Here is a 14,826-nt window from a genome sequence, read left to right as displayed (position 1 = left end):
TCCCCCCAATCTAACCCTGTTTGTAGAATTCCCCCCTCCTGAAAATGATAGGGGAGGCTTCCTCTGCACTTCAATTTCTGCTGATCTTTTCAGACCGATTACACGGTTAACTGGGGTGGAGACTTCAATTGGGTGCAGTGTTCATGATCAACAGTAGGAACTGAAACTGATGTAGCCAAATGGACCACTGGACTAAGAATACTGCCTGTATTCCTGCCACTGGAATTGGACAGGTATTAGGCTCATCAGCACCTAACTGAACTAACCTGACCACTTCTTGTGTGACCAGTCCGCCTATACATTGCCAGTCTGTTTGAACCAGTGACGGGTTGCTTTCTGTTAATGATTGAAGGGTTTTATTTAACTAAGTTTCTACAGCACATAGAGAAAATACCACCTTTTGCGAACAGTGAGGATCACAGGAACTGGCATGCTTTACCTCCTATCAAAAATCACATTTCATCCAAATTTAGTATGCTTCCATTGAAATACTGTTGTCAGTTACAGTGCCCCTTTAAGGTTCTACCAACTTTTACTTCAGGCCTATTTAGTGGCTTAAATTGCTCATTTGTGTTTTTCAAAATAATCTACTTTTTGCCATTTACATAAATGATTTGATGTGAGCATAAGAGGTACAGTTAGTAATTTTGCAGATGACACCAAAATTGGAGGTGTAGTGGACAATGAAGATGGTTACCTCAGATTACAACAGGATCTTGATCAGATGGGCCAATGGGCTGTGAAGTCGCAGATGGAGTTTAATTCAGATAAATGCAAGGTGCTGCATTTTGGGAAAGCAAATCTTAGCAGGGCTCATACACTTAATGGTAAGGTCTAGGGAGTGTTGCTGAACAAAGAGACCTTGGAGTGCAGATTCATAGTTCCTTGAAAGTGGAATCGCAGGTAGATAGGATAGCGAAGAAGGCATTTGGTATACTTTCCTTTATTGGTCAGAGTATTGAGTACAGGAGTTAGGAGCTCATGTTGCTGCTGTACATGACATTGGAATATTGCATGCAATTCTGGTCTCCTTCCTATCAGAAAGATGTTGTGAAGCTTGAAAGGGTTCAGAAAAGATTTACAAGGATGTTGCCAGGGTTGGAGGATTTGAGCTATAGGAAGAGGCTGAACAGGCTGGGGCTGTTTTCTCTGGAGCGTTGGAGGCTGAGAGGTGACCTTACAGAGGTTTACAAAATCATAAGGGGCATGGATAGGATAAATAAACAAAGTCTTTTCCCTGGGGTCGGGGAGTCCAAAACTAGAGGGCATAGGTTTAGGGTGAGAGGGAAAAGGTATAAAAGAGACCTAAAGGGCAACTTTTTCACACAGACGGTGGTACATGTATGGAATGAGCTGCCAGAGGAAGTGGTGGAGGCTGGTACAATTGCAACATTTAAGAGGCATTTGGATGGGTATATGAATTGGAAGGGTTTGGAGTGTTATGGGCTGGGTGCTGGCAGGTGGGACTAGATTGGGTTGGGATATCTAGTCGGTATGGACGGGTTGGATCGAAGGTTCTGTTTCCATGCTGTACATCTCTACGACTCTATATATAGACTAATCTTCAGTAACTGATAGGCACCGCACATGCATTAACCCTACTCAAAATCACAGTTTAATTTGAATTAGTGTTTCCTTTGGGTTTCATCCTGTGTTACAGTAAGGGGCTGGCAATTTAGTAAACTTGGTTTGATTTGGCTGAATTTCTTTCAAGGGTTTTGTAAAATGGTATACAGAGACTGGGATTTTACCTCTTGCCTCAACAAAAAAATTGAATTTTGTGCACTTTATTTTAGTGCTTTTACCCTTGCAGCACCCATTTTAGGGACTTTTAGTTTTACCTAATTTGGTTATTTGGTATTTAATATTTGTGTGCAGTTTTGGCCTTCTTATCTGAGGATGAATATTCTGGTTATGGGAGGATGCAACAAAGGTTTAGCAGATTGATTCCTGGAATAGCAGGACTAATACAAAGAGACTGGATTGGTTAGAATTATATTCACTGGAATTTAGAAGAATGGGTAACCGATAAAAAGCAAACATGACTAGACAGGTTAAACACAGGAAGGATGTTTCCAATGATTTAGAACTCCCTGGGCTGGTTCTAAGTGATACACGTTGGCCATTTAAGACTGAGATAAACAGAAATGTCTTCATTCAGAGAGCGTTGAGCCTGTGGAATTCTCTGCCACTGAAAGCAATTAGGTCAAAACATTGAATGTTTTTTGCAAGGAATTAGATATAGCTCTTAAGGCTAAATGAGATCAAAGGGAATAAATGAGCAGGGTATTGAGCTGGATGATCAGCCATGATCATATTGAATGGCTTACTCATGCTATTTTCCAAGCTTCTATATTAACAATTTTGAAGTGTAAAATTTAAAGTATTAAATTATATTTAATTTAAAGGGGACTCTGTAGTGATGGGTGAAAGACAAACATATTCAAGACTATGTCATATGAATAAACAGCTTATATAGAAATATATTAGTGTCTAGGTTAGTACTTCATCAATGCCTTGGGATTGAATTAACATTTCCCATTCCGTGTGCATCAGCCACTTTCTAACTCTTAAGTTGCAGATGTGCTTCATTTGAACAGAGTTCATGTCCAAATATACTTAGTCTACAAATTTTGCTGCAACTTTCTCTGCCAATTAAGAATATGAAAGCACCACTGGAACATTATAAACCTTGAACCCTTGTAATGCTTTTGCTACCACAGTCATGAGCAACACCCTGATCCTTTGACTACAGAGGACATTTCCTTCACATGTGCTCCCAGCATGGAACATTTTTTTGAAAAACCATGAACATAGCTGACAGGATTATCCACCAAGCAGGATGACATCATTGGCATGTGCCCAGCTCCAACTGATGCTCTGATTGGGCAATTCTTCCTCTTATCCGTTGAGTGGAGATTCTGATCATTTCTTGTATTTGTGCAGTGCCAGAATTTGACAAAGACTCGGCATCGTTCATTCCTTTGTTGTTTTATTTTTGGATAGTGAAGGAGTGCAGCAATATGGGGAAAATGCAGGAGATATGAGAGCCAATGCAGGCACAATGGGCCAAATGGCATCCTTCAGCAGCATGATAATTCTGTGATATAGTGTTCCTGAATAGTTTTGCCATGGAAACACATTAGCTATACTGACAGTCCTTCTTTAATTGACTGAGTTCCACTCTCCACCAACTCTGTGCACTTCGTATTTCGCTGAACCTCTTTGTAACTGCAGAAGAAACAAACAAATGTGAGTTTGGTAGCTAGCAGGGTTCTCCAGTATCCTGTTTTCACAATTCCCCATCAAGCAGTAACTGTCCTGCCAGTTATTGTATCAAAGTTTTATGGCCCTCTTGAATTATGGGATTGAGACAGTGGGTGAGAATTTTCTCAAAGGGTGGAATGGAGCCCCTTAAGAGGGAGAGCTTATGGATCTCCACTCTGCCTACTGACCCTGTTGAAGATTGTTGGAGGGAAGCTCACCTGTGTGATTTGGGAGGTACGAAAAGCAAGTTTTTCCAAATCTCAGTGAAGTCAGAAGATGAGATTTCAGAGTCATTACCTCTGAAACAATGATTGTTGCTGTGGTGCTTGATCTGATTTCTAAAATTAACTGCCTCTTGTTGTTGCTGGTAGGCATGTCCTATTGGGCAGCTCTCTGAAGCCTAATTGCTGTTGCCGCACAGAAAAACTACAAATAAGTTGATGATCACTTTTGTTTTGTACCTTTTCATCAATTCCTATGACTCTTGAATCAACTCCAATACCTCATTCAACAAGTGAAGCCCTCATTTCCCCTCTCCCAACCATCCACTCAACAAATTTCATACTACATGTGGGACTGCACAAATTCACTTGCATTAAAACAGGATCACACCAGGAAGAAAGCTTGAGGAGAACCTCCATTTAAATAGTACCTTTCACATTCATAGAATCGCTGTAATGTGGAAATAGGCCATTTGGGCCAACAAGTCCACACTGACCTTCCAAAGAGTAAATCACCTAGACCCATTCTCCTACCATATTACTCTACACATATCCCTAAAATGATGCATCTAATCTACACATCCCTGAATATTAAGGGCAATTTAACATGGCCAATTCACCTAACCTGCACATCTTTGGATTGTGGGATGAAACTGGAGCACCGGGAGGAAACCTACACAGACACAGGGAGAATTCTCAGAACATTGAATGAGGTGATGGGGGCAAGGGTTAGAATCTTCCTGAGGGAGGATGTGGAGCTCCTTACAAGGGAGGGCATTGGGATATCCTGTCTCCTTCATTTGACTTCCAAAAAATATTTGAAGAGCTGTCACTGTTCGAACAGAAGGAATGTTGCAGCCAACTTGGCCACAGCAAGATCCCACAAGCACCAATATGATATTGGCCAGATGATCTGCCTTTGTGATATTGGTCGAAGGATAAACATTAGCCAGGACATCAGGGTGAACTTCTATCCTCTACCTTGAGTTAGCACCATGAGATCTTTAACATCCAGCTTTGTACACAGGAGGAGACCCAAGAGGCAGAATTTCAGAGTGTAGATCCTAGATATGTCCACTTGACAAAGCAGCGTGTACTCTCAAAAAATCAAGCATGTCCTTCCACAACAGGAAGACAGACATGATCTGCTTAGCACCTGATATGGATACTGCTTTGTGATTGTTATCAAACACTTTGGAGTCAATATCTTCCCACATTCTATCGTAAAAACAAAACTGTAAAATTACAGAGGCCCGAGGGGTTTCTTATGTGAGACCTCTGATCTCATCAAAACAATCAGACTGTATGGTTCCTGTTATAAGCTTCATGATTTTGGGAATCAGGTCACTGGGGTCAGTGATTTGTAAGGTCCTTTAATGTTGGGTCAACTTCTGTTCCTCCTTGATCCCCAATCTATAAGTTACTTGTCATTACCTCTGCAGAGAATTAGTAATTCTGGCATCCCTGAAAGGGTGATAGCATCAACCACTTCAGAGGAAGTCAGTCTTGCAACAGGGAGTGAGGCTTTGTAATCCCAAAGGGCCTGCATCTGGCATGGATCAAGAATGCCACTTGTCCGTCCAATATAGTGGTTAGTCTGCTCATAAGGAGTTCTTGCTCATTTTGGAGTCCTGGTAGGCTGCAAAGTAATTTAAAAACAGGCTAATCTACAGCCCAATTTGTATGCCAAACCTTATTGTAATCCAAGTGGTTAATATGTGCTTGTTAAGACACCTCAACAACCATAGATGACAAAGTATCTGCGAGAAATCTTACATCCAGTTCCTCAACCTGAGCTATAACTCTTCTCAAAACTCTATGACAAAGTATATCCACTGTTCAATTTTGTTATGATTGTTTTTCCATTATTCATCTTAAAATGTAACGTTGAGGAATTTGACCAAACAGAAATGAAAACATTCTCAGATATGGAAACTCACAAAATTATTTGTCAGCACCTACTGTCATAATTCATTTGGGAAAGCTCCATCTTGAAATCAGCCTGGGCCATCCTCAGCTCATTGAACATCCACGTGACTAAAACAGAAAACAAACTCCATTTTACATGCAAAACAAGTAAAATCACCAGCAACAATAAAATCATTAAACTGGTATACATTTCTTTTCTGTAATGCTACCTGCCCTTCACATTTGGTTTTGTATCACTTTTGTCCTTTGCACTCTTGTCTACTACTTCCAAACTGTAGAATTACAAGTGTCACAAGCTGACAATATATGGATTTCACGAAAACCCTTGAAAAATGTTAAATTGCTTCAGGAACATTTTGTCAGAGCCAGAATACCTACAGATTGTCGAGTGGTCTTCTGATAAATGAAGCCAGACTTTGATCCACAGCCTGAATTGCAATTTGTCTATGAATGAACACATTTACAGAAGCTGGGAAACCTACAGTTTGCAGTTGCTTTCTTCAAAGCAATATGTTGACCAAAGGTAACTTACTACTCAATCACCCTTTCCCACATTGCTGTGGTTGCTTCAACAAATTATTTGTCCTATGAGGGCAAGACAAAAAGCTTTGCAATATATGTCCTCTCAGCATAATTACTGTGTATCTACGCTTCCATATTTCTGTGGTCGCCCCACCCCCACCACCATTTCCTTTTCTCTGGGAACAGTGCCAGACAGCGTGCATGCATGGGTTAGTAAAATATACCATCAGACATACTTCCTGCAGTGGCATCTTCAAGCAGCTGGACTCAAATGTCAAACTCAGACATCCTAAACTTTTACATGGTGGAGCTGGCCCCAGCTGTACCAAATCGTTCTTAAATTACGAGAAAAACTTATGTGTTGCAGATTAAATATTCATCGACTCTTCCAGATGTGTGCCTAACAAAACCACTGATGCTTTGAACAGATTAAAAAGATAGTTTTGCCATTAAGCTTATTGAGTTAACAAGCTAGGGAAAGGGGAGTAACTGTTCTCTTAAAGACCAACACTGCAACTTTTAATCATTCCTTCATTGCAATGCTTTCTTTATAGAGAATTTTCTCTCCTATTTTCTCATTGATATTAACATCACTATTTTCCGGTGGAGATGATAAAGAGATGTGTTCTATATGTTGTTTTGTTTCGGCATTGCTAGTTAATACCTAAAGGTTACTTCAGAAGACATTTTCTACAGAAAATTCATGGTTGTCTATTGCATGATCAAGGAGCTGGGTGGGGCTGGGAGCTGTGCACCATCTCTTTTCAGTTTCACTGTTCCATTAAGTAGTCATTTAACTGTTTTACATTAGTTCCAGATTTGGCATATTTTATGCCTTTTCCATACTAGACATAAAATAAAAATCAGGGTTCTTTAATAAATATAAAATTATTGATTTATTATTGAAATAACTGCACAGAGGCCGGTAACCTGTTATCCTTCATATGGGTATGCACAGTACATGGATTCTGATCAGCTGGCTCAGAGCCAGTCCTGACAATGAACAGAACCTGTAACACTTCTGTTTATATCTGTAAGCCAGGGCTCCCTGACTGGCCCAGGTTAACAGCCCTAACAGTGATCTCATCCTCGAGATTCACCTGCCCAACCTCATTACAATCATTAAAATTATGAAACAAAACTTGATAAATGAAAATGCAAAACTGGTTCACATACTTAGTTTGTTGTAATATATATAAATGTTTAACCCTTTAAGTAACCCCAAGCACATGAATGAACGAACACACACACAGATTAATAAATGACATTATAAAGATTTCTCACTGCAGAGATTCATTTGGGAAAGAACTACTTTTAGACAAGTGACCTTAATTGTTGAGGGAGAAAAGTACAAGGTTGAAGATGCCGACAGCTCTCAGTCGGATGCTCTGACGTGGAGATGGGTGTCGACAAACACAGGATTTATACCTGGGATCTTGGCAGACACAGCTTGCTTAGGAACTTTGCCAGTCACTATTTAAAAGGATATTCAGGAACCACAAAAAAAAACATTTATTTTCAGAAACAGGACAGCTTTGTTGTGAATTCCCTCCCTTCAGCAACTGCTCACCAATAATTGCAAACAATAGGCAGACAGTACAATCTGACAGTCATAAACTTATCCACAAATATGCAGTATCCCGAGAAATATAACAATCCAGAAATGCCTTGTTAATAAACGTTCCACTGTACTCTCATTGCCAATGATCTGTTTCAAAGAAAGACAAACCCAGGTATCCATAAAGTCCACAAAAATGATTAAATATGAAGGTATTTCAATATTTGAAAAAGCTACATGGAGCTGCTTGTTTTGAAGACATGGGACATTTCTTCTTGTGAAAGGTAAAAAAGTTGTTCATCATTCACACCTAGTCTGATATAGTGTCATCTTACAGGGTGGCTCAGGGCCTTGGGGAAAGCATGAGTCACTGCAGATTCTGATAGAGGCGATCCAGAGGAGGAGGATGTCCTGTAACTGTAGGGAAGGTGATGAATGCCAATTCATCCAAAGAACAAAGATCATTACAGCACAGGAACAGGTCCTTCGGCCCTCCAAGCCTGCGCCAATCCATATCTTCTATCTAAATCTGCTGCCTATTTTCTAAGGATCAGTTTCCCTTTACTCTCTGTCCATTCAGGTATTTGTCTAGATACATCTTAAATGACGCTATCGTTCCCACCCCTACCACCTCTATTGGCAGCGCATTCTAGGCTCTCCACCACCCGCTGCATGAAGAACTTTCCATATATATTCCCCACTAAATTTTTCCCCTCTCACTTTGACCTCGTGATCCCTAGTAATTGAGTCCTCCACTCTGGGAAAAAGTTTCTTGCTGTCCACCCAGTCTACACCTCCCCTGATCTTGTAGACGTCAACCTCTTTCCTTCCAATGAAAATGATCCTAATCTACTCAACCTCTCCTCATAGCTAGCACCCTCCATACCAGGCAACATCCTGGTAAACCTCCTCTGCATCCTCTCCAAAACATCCATATCCTTTTGGTAATGTGGCAACCACAACTGTATGCAGTATTCCAAATGTGGCCGAACCAAACTCTTTTACAACTGTAACATGACCTGCGAACTCTTGTACTGAATACTCCGTCTGATGAAGGAAAGCAGGCCGTATGCTTTGTTGACCACTCTACTGACCTGCGCTGCCACATTCAGGGAACCCATCCGAACATCCTGCACTTTTCTCTTGCCTGGCATCATCTTTTCCTCCATTTTTACCCAGACCCAAGGGCATCCCCTTTTCAAAATGCCCATGACAAAGCATTCCCTTTATCCTGGTTTTTCCTGGTATAGGGCAGATTCCCCAGAATTCAAACTTGTCTGATATATCAACAACCTCATCATCACCTCTTTAATGGAAGTTTGGGACTGGTAATAGAACTGGGAGTTAAATTGGTGCTTCGGGAAATATTAGCAGCCTTACCAATGTTGGCCTTCTTCTGGGCTCTGGACAGAGGATTGGTGTATACGGTTCTTGAAGCAACCTAAACTGCTATTCAGTGCTTGTCTCTAATCGACAGTAGTGTTTTACTGAGAGAGATTATCTCAAGATAATCATAGAATCCCTGTGTGGAAAGAGACCATTAGGCCCAATAAGTCCACACCAACCCTACAAAGAGTAACCCACCTAGACCCTTTCCCCTACCCTATTCCTCTACATTTAACACTGACTAATGCACCTAACCTACACATCCCTGAACATTATGGGCAATTTAGCATGGCCAATTCACCAAACTTGCACATCTTTGGACTGTGGGAGGAAACCGGAGCACGAGGAGGTAACACATGCAAACAAGGGCAGAATGTACAAACTCCACACAAACAGTTGCTCGTGGTGTTACACATTTGTAAGACTCCGTCTTTACGCTGCCTCTTGTATTGTCTGTGCAAACCATCATAACATTATTTGTCCTGATAAAGTTCACCATAGAGAGGTCTATTTGTGGATTCTGCTATTGTCCATGTAGGAAACATCTATGTAATTTATCAGTGACTTCCATAAAGTTTTGATGAGGTAGAATGACACAGAACAAACTCTTTCTCAGTGGCATTTACAGAGAATTCCCAGTAGATATGTTGGTAAGGTAAATCTCCCAAAGATTTTTCACAACTCCAGCAGCAATAAACAGCCAAATAATGAATATCTCCTCTTGAACTTAACTGCTTGAAATCTATATAATAATTACCCCTAAAAAAACTCTTCATTATTCTAAGAGAACCTTCAGTCAAATGTTCACCACTAAAATGCAAAGCAGCATCTGGGATAATTTGTCCTTAAGAAGAGTTATACTGGACTTGAAACACTGACTCTCATCCTCTCTCCATTGTTTTCTGTTTTTAATTTATACGTTGGCTGTAACGCGATTATATCGCCAACACTGCAAGTGCTGTTTCTGAAGCACGATTTTTCTATAACACAAGGTTGCACAAGAACACAACCATTGGGTTACAGAAGTACTATCCACACATAATTACACAGAATGCAGTTATTGACACTGTTTAGATTAGATTAACTACAGTGTGGAAACAGGCCCTGCGGCCCAACAAATCCATACTGACCCTCCGAAGAGTAACCCACCCAGACCCATTCCCCTAACACTATGGGCAATTTAGCACAGCCAATTCACCTGACCTGCACATCTTTGGAGGATCATCCAGAGGAATCCCACACGGACACGGGGAGAACGTGCAAACTCCACACAGACAGTCACCCAAGGCTGGAACTGAACCCGGGTCCCTGACGCTGTGAGGCAGCAGTGCTAACAACTGAGCCACAGTGCCGCCCCATGGTTGGGATAAACCTGTCACACCAAGAATATTTCAAACAGAGACTGGAGGGACAGATGTTAATTAATCTGAAAGACAACACATTCAAAGTCAATGAAGAGGAATTGGTGATTGGTGATCAAACTACAAGGTCGTACTGGATGAGGGTATGATTGTTAGAAAGTGAATTTGATTGGTAGAGGTGTTGCCAGGTAATAGTTGTCAGCTTCAATTTCCATGATAATGCCACCACTGATCCTGCTTTCCAATCAATCAGCACCCTCTTCTCAATAAGTACAAATTGTTGTTCACTTTCAGATTTGCAATGCATTCTTACAATTGTATCCTGCACAGCGCAAGATGAAGAGCTTCATCAGGCTGTCACCTCTCACAGCAATATTGATGTTCAATATGTCTAATGTCTATATGTGTTATACTTCTGCTAGTTTAACGTGAAATTTTAATTTTTATCCATCAAATCCATTGCAACATGGATGGCAACATGGTAGCTCAGTGGTTAGCACTGCTGCCTCACAACACTGGGGTCCCAGGTTCGATTCTAGCGTCGGGTGATTGTCTGTGTGGAGTTTGCACATTCTCCCTGTGTCTGCGTGGATTTCCTTTGGGTGCTCTGGTTTCCTCCCACAGTCCAAAGATGTGCAGGTTAGGTGAATTGGCCATGCTAAATTGCCCGTAGTGTTAGGTGCATTAGTCAGAGGGAAATGGATCTGGGTAGGTTACTCTTCGGAGAGTCGGTGTGGACTGGTTGGGCCAAATGGCCTGTTTCCATACTGTAGAGAATCTAATCATTCAAGATTGAATAGAAATAATTGTTTGAGGGAACAATCTTTTATTTCCTTCTGTGCATTGGAGAGTTTCTAATGATGGGACTATCATTGCATTATGATGTGCAATAACCTCATGCAACACCAATGACATCTCAATCAATGAACTTTTGGTAATTCTCCTCCAGATCTCTCAAGCCTTCAAGGAGATGGTCTCCTCTATGAACTTTTCCTGTGATAATGGGACATATATTTCAGTTTAACCTCACTGCATCCACAAGACTGCATCAGGCTCGAGACTGCTTTAATTCAACTCTCTGCAAAGCATTTCTGGATGAGGAGATAAAGTGATGTTTCAGGCTTTAAATCCACTCACTGTTTGTCTTCAGCTGACAATATTCCATCTTGAAATCAGTCTGTGCATGCCTTATTTCATCGAATGTCTGTACAGCTAAAAGTGAAATGAGGAATTAGTTCTCATACCAGCCTGATGTGTTTAGCCTATTACTCTACTTTCAGGTAAGAGTCACATGTGAGCACATATTTTATGTTAAGCAAGAGCCAAAAGTCCATTTTGTTCTGAAGGTTGTGATTAAGTGAAGAGGTGGAGCCATGCTGAACATTAAAAAAAAATCATTCACAGCTTGTCAAAATTGCTGGCTAGGGAAACATTTATTGCCCATCCCTAGTTGCCCTTGAGAAAGTGGTAGTCAGTTTTCTTCTTGAATCACTGCAGTGCAAGTGCTGTAGACAGACGTAGAACTGTGTAGCACAGTAACAGGCCTGTCAACCCAAGATGTTACACCGAACATGCCGCCAAATTAAACTAATCCATTCTGCATGCTCTTGGTCCCTATCTCTCCATTCCTTGCATAGTTATGTGCTTATCTAAAAGTCCCATAAATGCTTCTATCATTTCTGCCTCCACCATCACCCCGATAGCATGTTCCAGACTCGTACCACTTTATGTGTAAAAAAAACCCTGCCCCTCACATGTCCTCTGAACTCCATACTACCTATCCATGCATCTCATAATTTTATGGATTTCTGTCAAGTCTCCCCTCAGCCTCTGCCGCTACAGAGAAAATAACTTGAGTTTTTCTAGCCTCTCCTTGTAGCTTATACCCTCCATTCCAGGCAGCATCCTGGTAAACCTCTGCTGCATCCTGTCCAAAGCCTCCACATCTTTCCTGTAATGTGGCAACTGGAATTGAATGCAAACCCTAAGTGTGGCTTAACCAAAGCTTTATAAAGCTGCAACGTGTTATTCTGTCTCTTGTTCTCAATTCCCCAATCAATAAGGGCAAGCATGCCATATGCTTTCTTTACCACCCTATCTATTGGAGTAGCCACTTTCACGGAGCTATGGACTTGAACGCCAAGATACCTCCAGACATCAATGCTGTTTGGGGTCCTGCCATTAACTGTACACTTTTCCTTAACATTTGATCTCCTAAAGTGCAGCGTCTCTCACTTACCCAGATTGAACTCCATCTCCGCCCAAATCTGCAACTGATTTATATCTCGCTGTAACCTTCTGACAACCCTCTGTACTATCCTTAATTCTCCCAATCATTGTATCATCTACAAACTTACTGATCCACGCATCGAAATTTTCTTCCAAGTCATTTATATACATCACAAACAGCAGAGGTCCCAGTACAGATCCCTCTGGAAAACCACTAGTCATGGTCATCCAGCCTGAAACGCACCATCATTACCCTCTGCCTTTTATGGGTAGGGCAATTCTGAATCCATGTGGTGAAGTCATCGTGGATCTCATGCATCTTAGCCTTCTGGATGAGCAAATGAGGAACCTTGTTGAAAGCTTTATGAAAATTGATGTAGACAATACCTACTGCTCTACTCTCATCGATCACCTATGTTACCTCCTCAAAATGCTGCTGGGGAGGTAATTCCAGGATTCTAATCCAGTGACAGTGAAGAAATGATGACATACTTCCATGTTAGTGTGATGAGAGGCTAGGCAAATGGTACATTCCCACATATTTTATATCCCTTGAACTCCGAGAAGGAAGTGGTCACTTTAGAAGGTGCTTATGGAGAGATACACAAGTTCTTGCCAAATGTGGACAAATGGACAGTGAATTTCAGAGATGAGGTAAATAAACTGGTGGGAGGGGAAGTTATAAAATACAGGAAGAATGAGGAAAATATTTATCTGGAATTGTGGCTGGGGGAACCTGATAGTTTAGTGAAGTGAAAGGAGACAAGGAGAATCGGAAATAGTTAAAAGCACCAATACACATGATCTCTATGTTGGGAAAAGTGTCATGAAAGTTCAAAGACAGGTCTTGGAGGGAGACAAGGGGTGGAGCTAAAACTCTGCTCTACTCTCAACTGCAACCTTGTCCCCTGAAACTTCTCATTAGCTAACTGTGACTCATCTATTCACACAAGGTTTTCTGAACCCAGTCAAATGCACACTTGTGATGGTGTGGCTATTCTCCAGAAGCACCAAAAACAGCCAGGACCAGAGGGCACCTAATTATCTAAATATCAGTTTATAAAGACGGCACACATATTTAAAACATTGGCAAGGAAGTGCAAGAGGGCATTTGGTTCATCATGACTGCTCTGATTCTTCAAATGAGCATCATTATCCAGTGCCAATCTCCTGCTACTTCCCCATACCCTTTCACACTAAGCTATCCAAATAACCATTCAATGCCCTCTTGAATGCCTCAGTTGAAGCTACCTTCACCACAGTTCCAAGCAGTGCATTTCATACCCTAACTACTCGCTGTGTGAAAACATTTCTCCTCATGTTTTTGTTTGAATATCACTTTAAATCTATGTCCTCTTGTTCTTGTTATGAGTAGGAACAGCTTCTCCCTATTTACTCATTCCAGCCTACTCTTGATTTTGAAAAACTTTATCAAATCTCCTCTTGGCTTTCATCTCTCTAAGGAGAATAGTCCCAATTTCACAAATCTATTCTCATTACTGAAGTTTCTTGTTCGTGGAACCATTTGTGCAGATCGCTTCTGAACTCTCTTCACTACATTCATATCTTTCCTATAATTTGACACCCCTAATTGCCTTGAAGGAAGTAGTCAGCTGTCCTTTTGAACCACTACAGTGCCATATGGTAAAGGTAAAGTTGTCACTATCCCAGAAAACTACTGGGTTGCTCTCTCATAAGAGAGAAACTGGTGTTGATTTAACCTGAGGGTTATCACATAACCCTAAGGTGCACCCACAGTGCCGTTAGGGAGGGAATTCCAGGACTTTTACGCAGCAACACTGAATGAACAGCAAAATCTGGGAAGAATGTGCTGATGTCAGTGGACTAGCAATTCAGCACCTCATGCTAATGTTCTAGGGTATAGTTTGCATTCCACCATGGCTGATGGTGGAACTGGAATTCAATAAAAATCTGGAACGCAAAGATCATTTCATGGTGACCATGAGACCACTGTCGATTGTCGTAAATAACCATCTGGTTCATTAATGCCCTTTGGGGAAGTAAATCTGCCATCCTTACCTGGTCTGGCCTACGTGCGACTCCAGACCCACAGCAATGGGGTTAACTCTGTCTGTCTTCTGAACAATTAGGGATGGGCAACACATGCTGGCCTAGCCAGCAATGTCCTTATCCAATGAACAAATATTTTTAAAAATCCAGGATAACTGCATGGTGCATTGTGGGGGCGCTTACAGATGGTGGTATTTCCTTGCATTTGTCCTTCTACTGATATGAGCTGGCAGTCATTTGGATGTGCGCCCCACATACCTGGCATTGTAATGGCCCTGGAATTATATCCCATTTGTGTGGGAGACAGAACATCTTTCTGACA

At 41.3% G+C, this 14,826-nt stretch overlaps 1 protein-coding gene across 10 annotated transcripts in view; it reads right to left on the bottom strand.

Annotated features, from left to right (window-relative positions):
* Window positions 1-2,975: 2,975 nt before the first annotated feature.
* The window catches only part of LOC132835946 (uncharacterized), a 147,088-nt gene continuing 135,237 nt past the window's right edge, over window positions 2,976-14,826 (bottom strand). For 6 of the 10 annotated variants that reach the window (XM_060855083.1, XM_060855086.1, XM_060855091.1 and 3 more), the window contains 3 exons: window positions 11,382-11,456; window positions 5,451-5,525; window positions 2,976-3,231 (listed from right to left, as the gene is read on the bottom strand). In XM_060855083.1, coding sequence (XP_060711066.1) covers window positions 3,143-3,231; window positions 5,451-5,525; window positions 11,382-11,456 — 239 coding nt within the window. In that variant the 3' untranslated portion in view covers window positions 2,976-3,142. Of the gene's footprint in view, window positions 3,232-5,428; window positions 5,526-11,381; window positions 11,457-14,826 lie in introns of all 10 variants that reach the window. The other 4 variants (XM_060855089.1, XM_060855093.1, XM_060855084.1 and 1 more) reach the window with 3 other exon arrangements.

This window comes from Hemiscyllium ocellatum, chromosome 45 (assembly GCF_020745735.1).
Source record: "Hemiscyllium ocellatum isolate sHemOce1 chromosome 45, sHemOce1.pat.X.cur, whole genome shotgun sequence".
Classification (NCBI taxonomy): domain Eukaryota; kingdom Metazoa; phylum Chordata; class Chondrichthyes; order Orectolobiformes; family Hemiscylliidae; genus Hemiscyllium; species Hemiscyllium ocellatum.
This window is presented reverse-complemented; position numbering and strand designations above follow the sequence as displayed.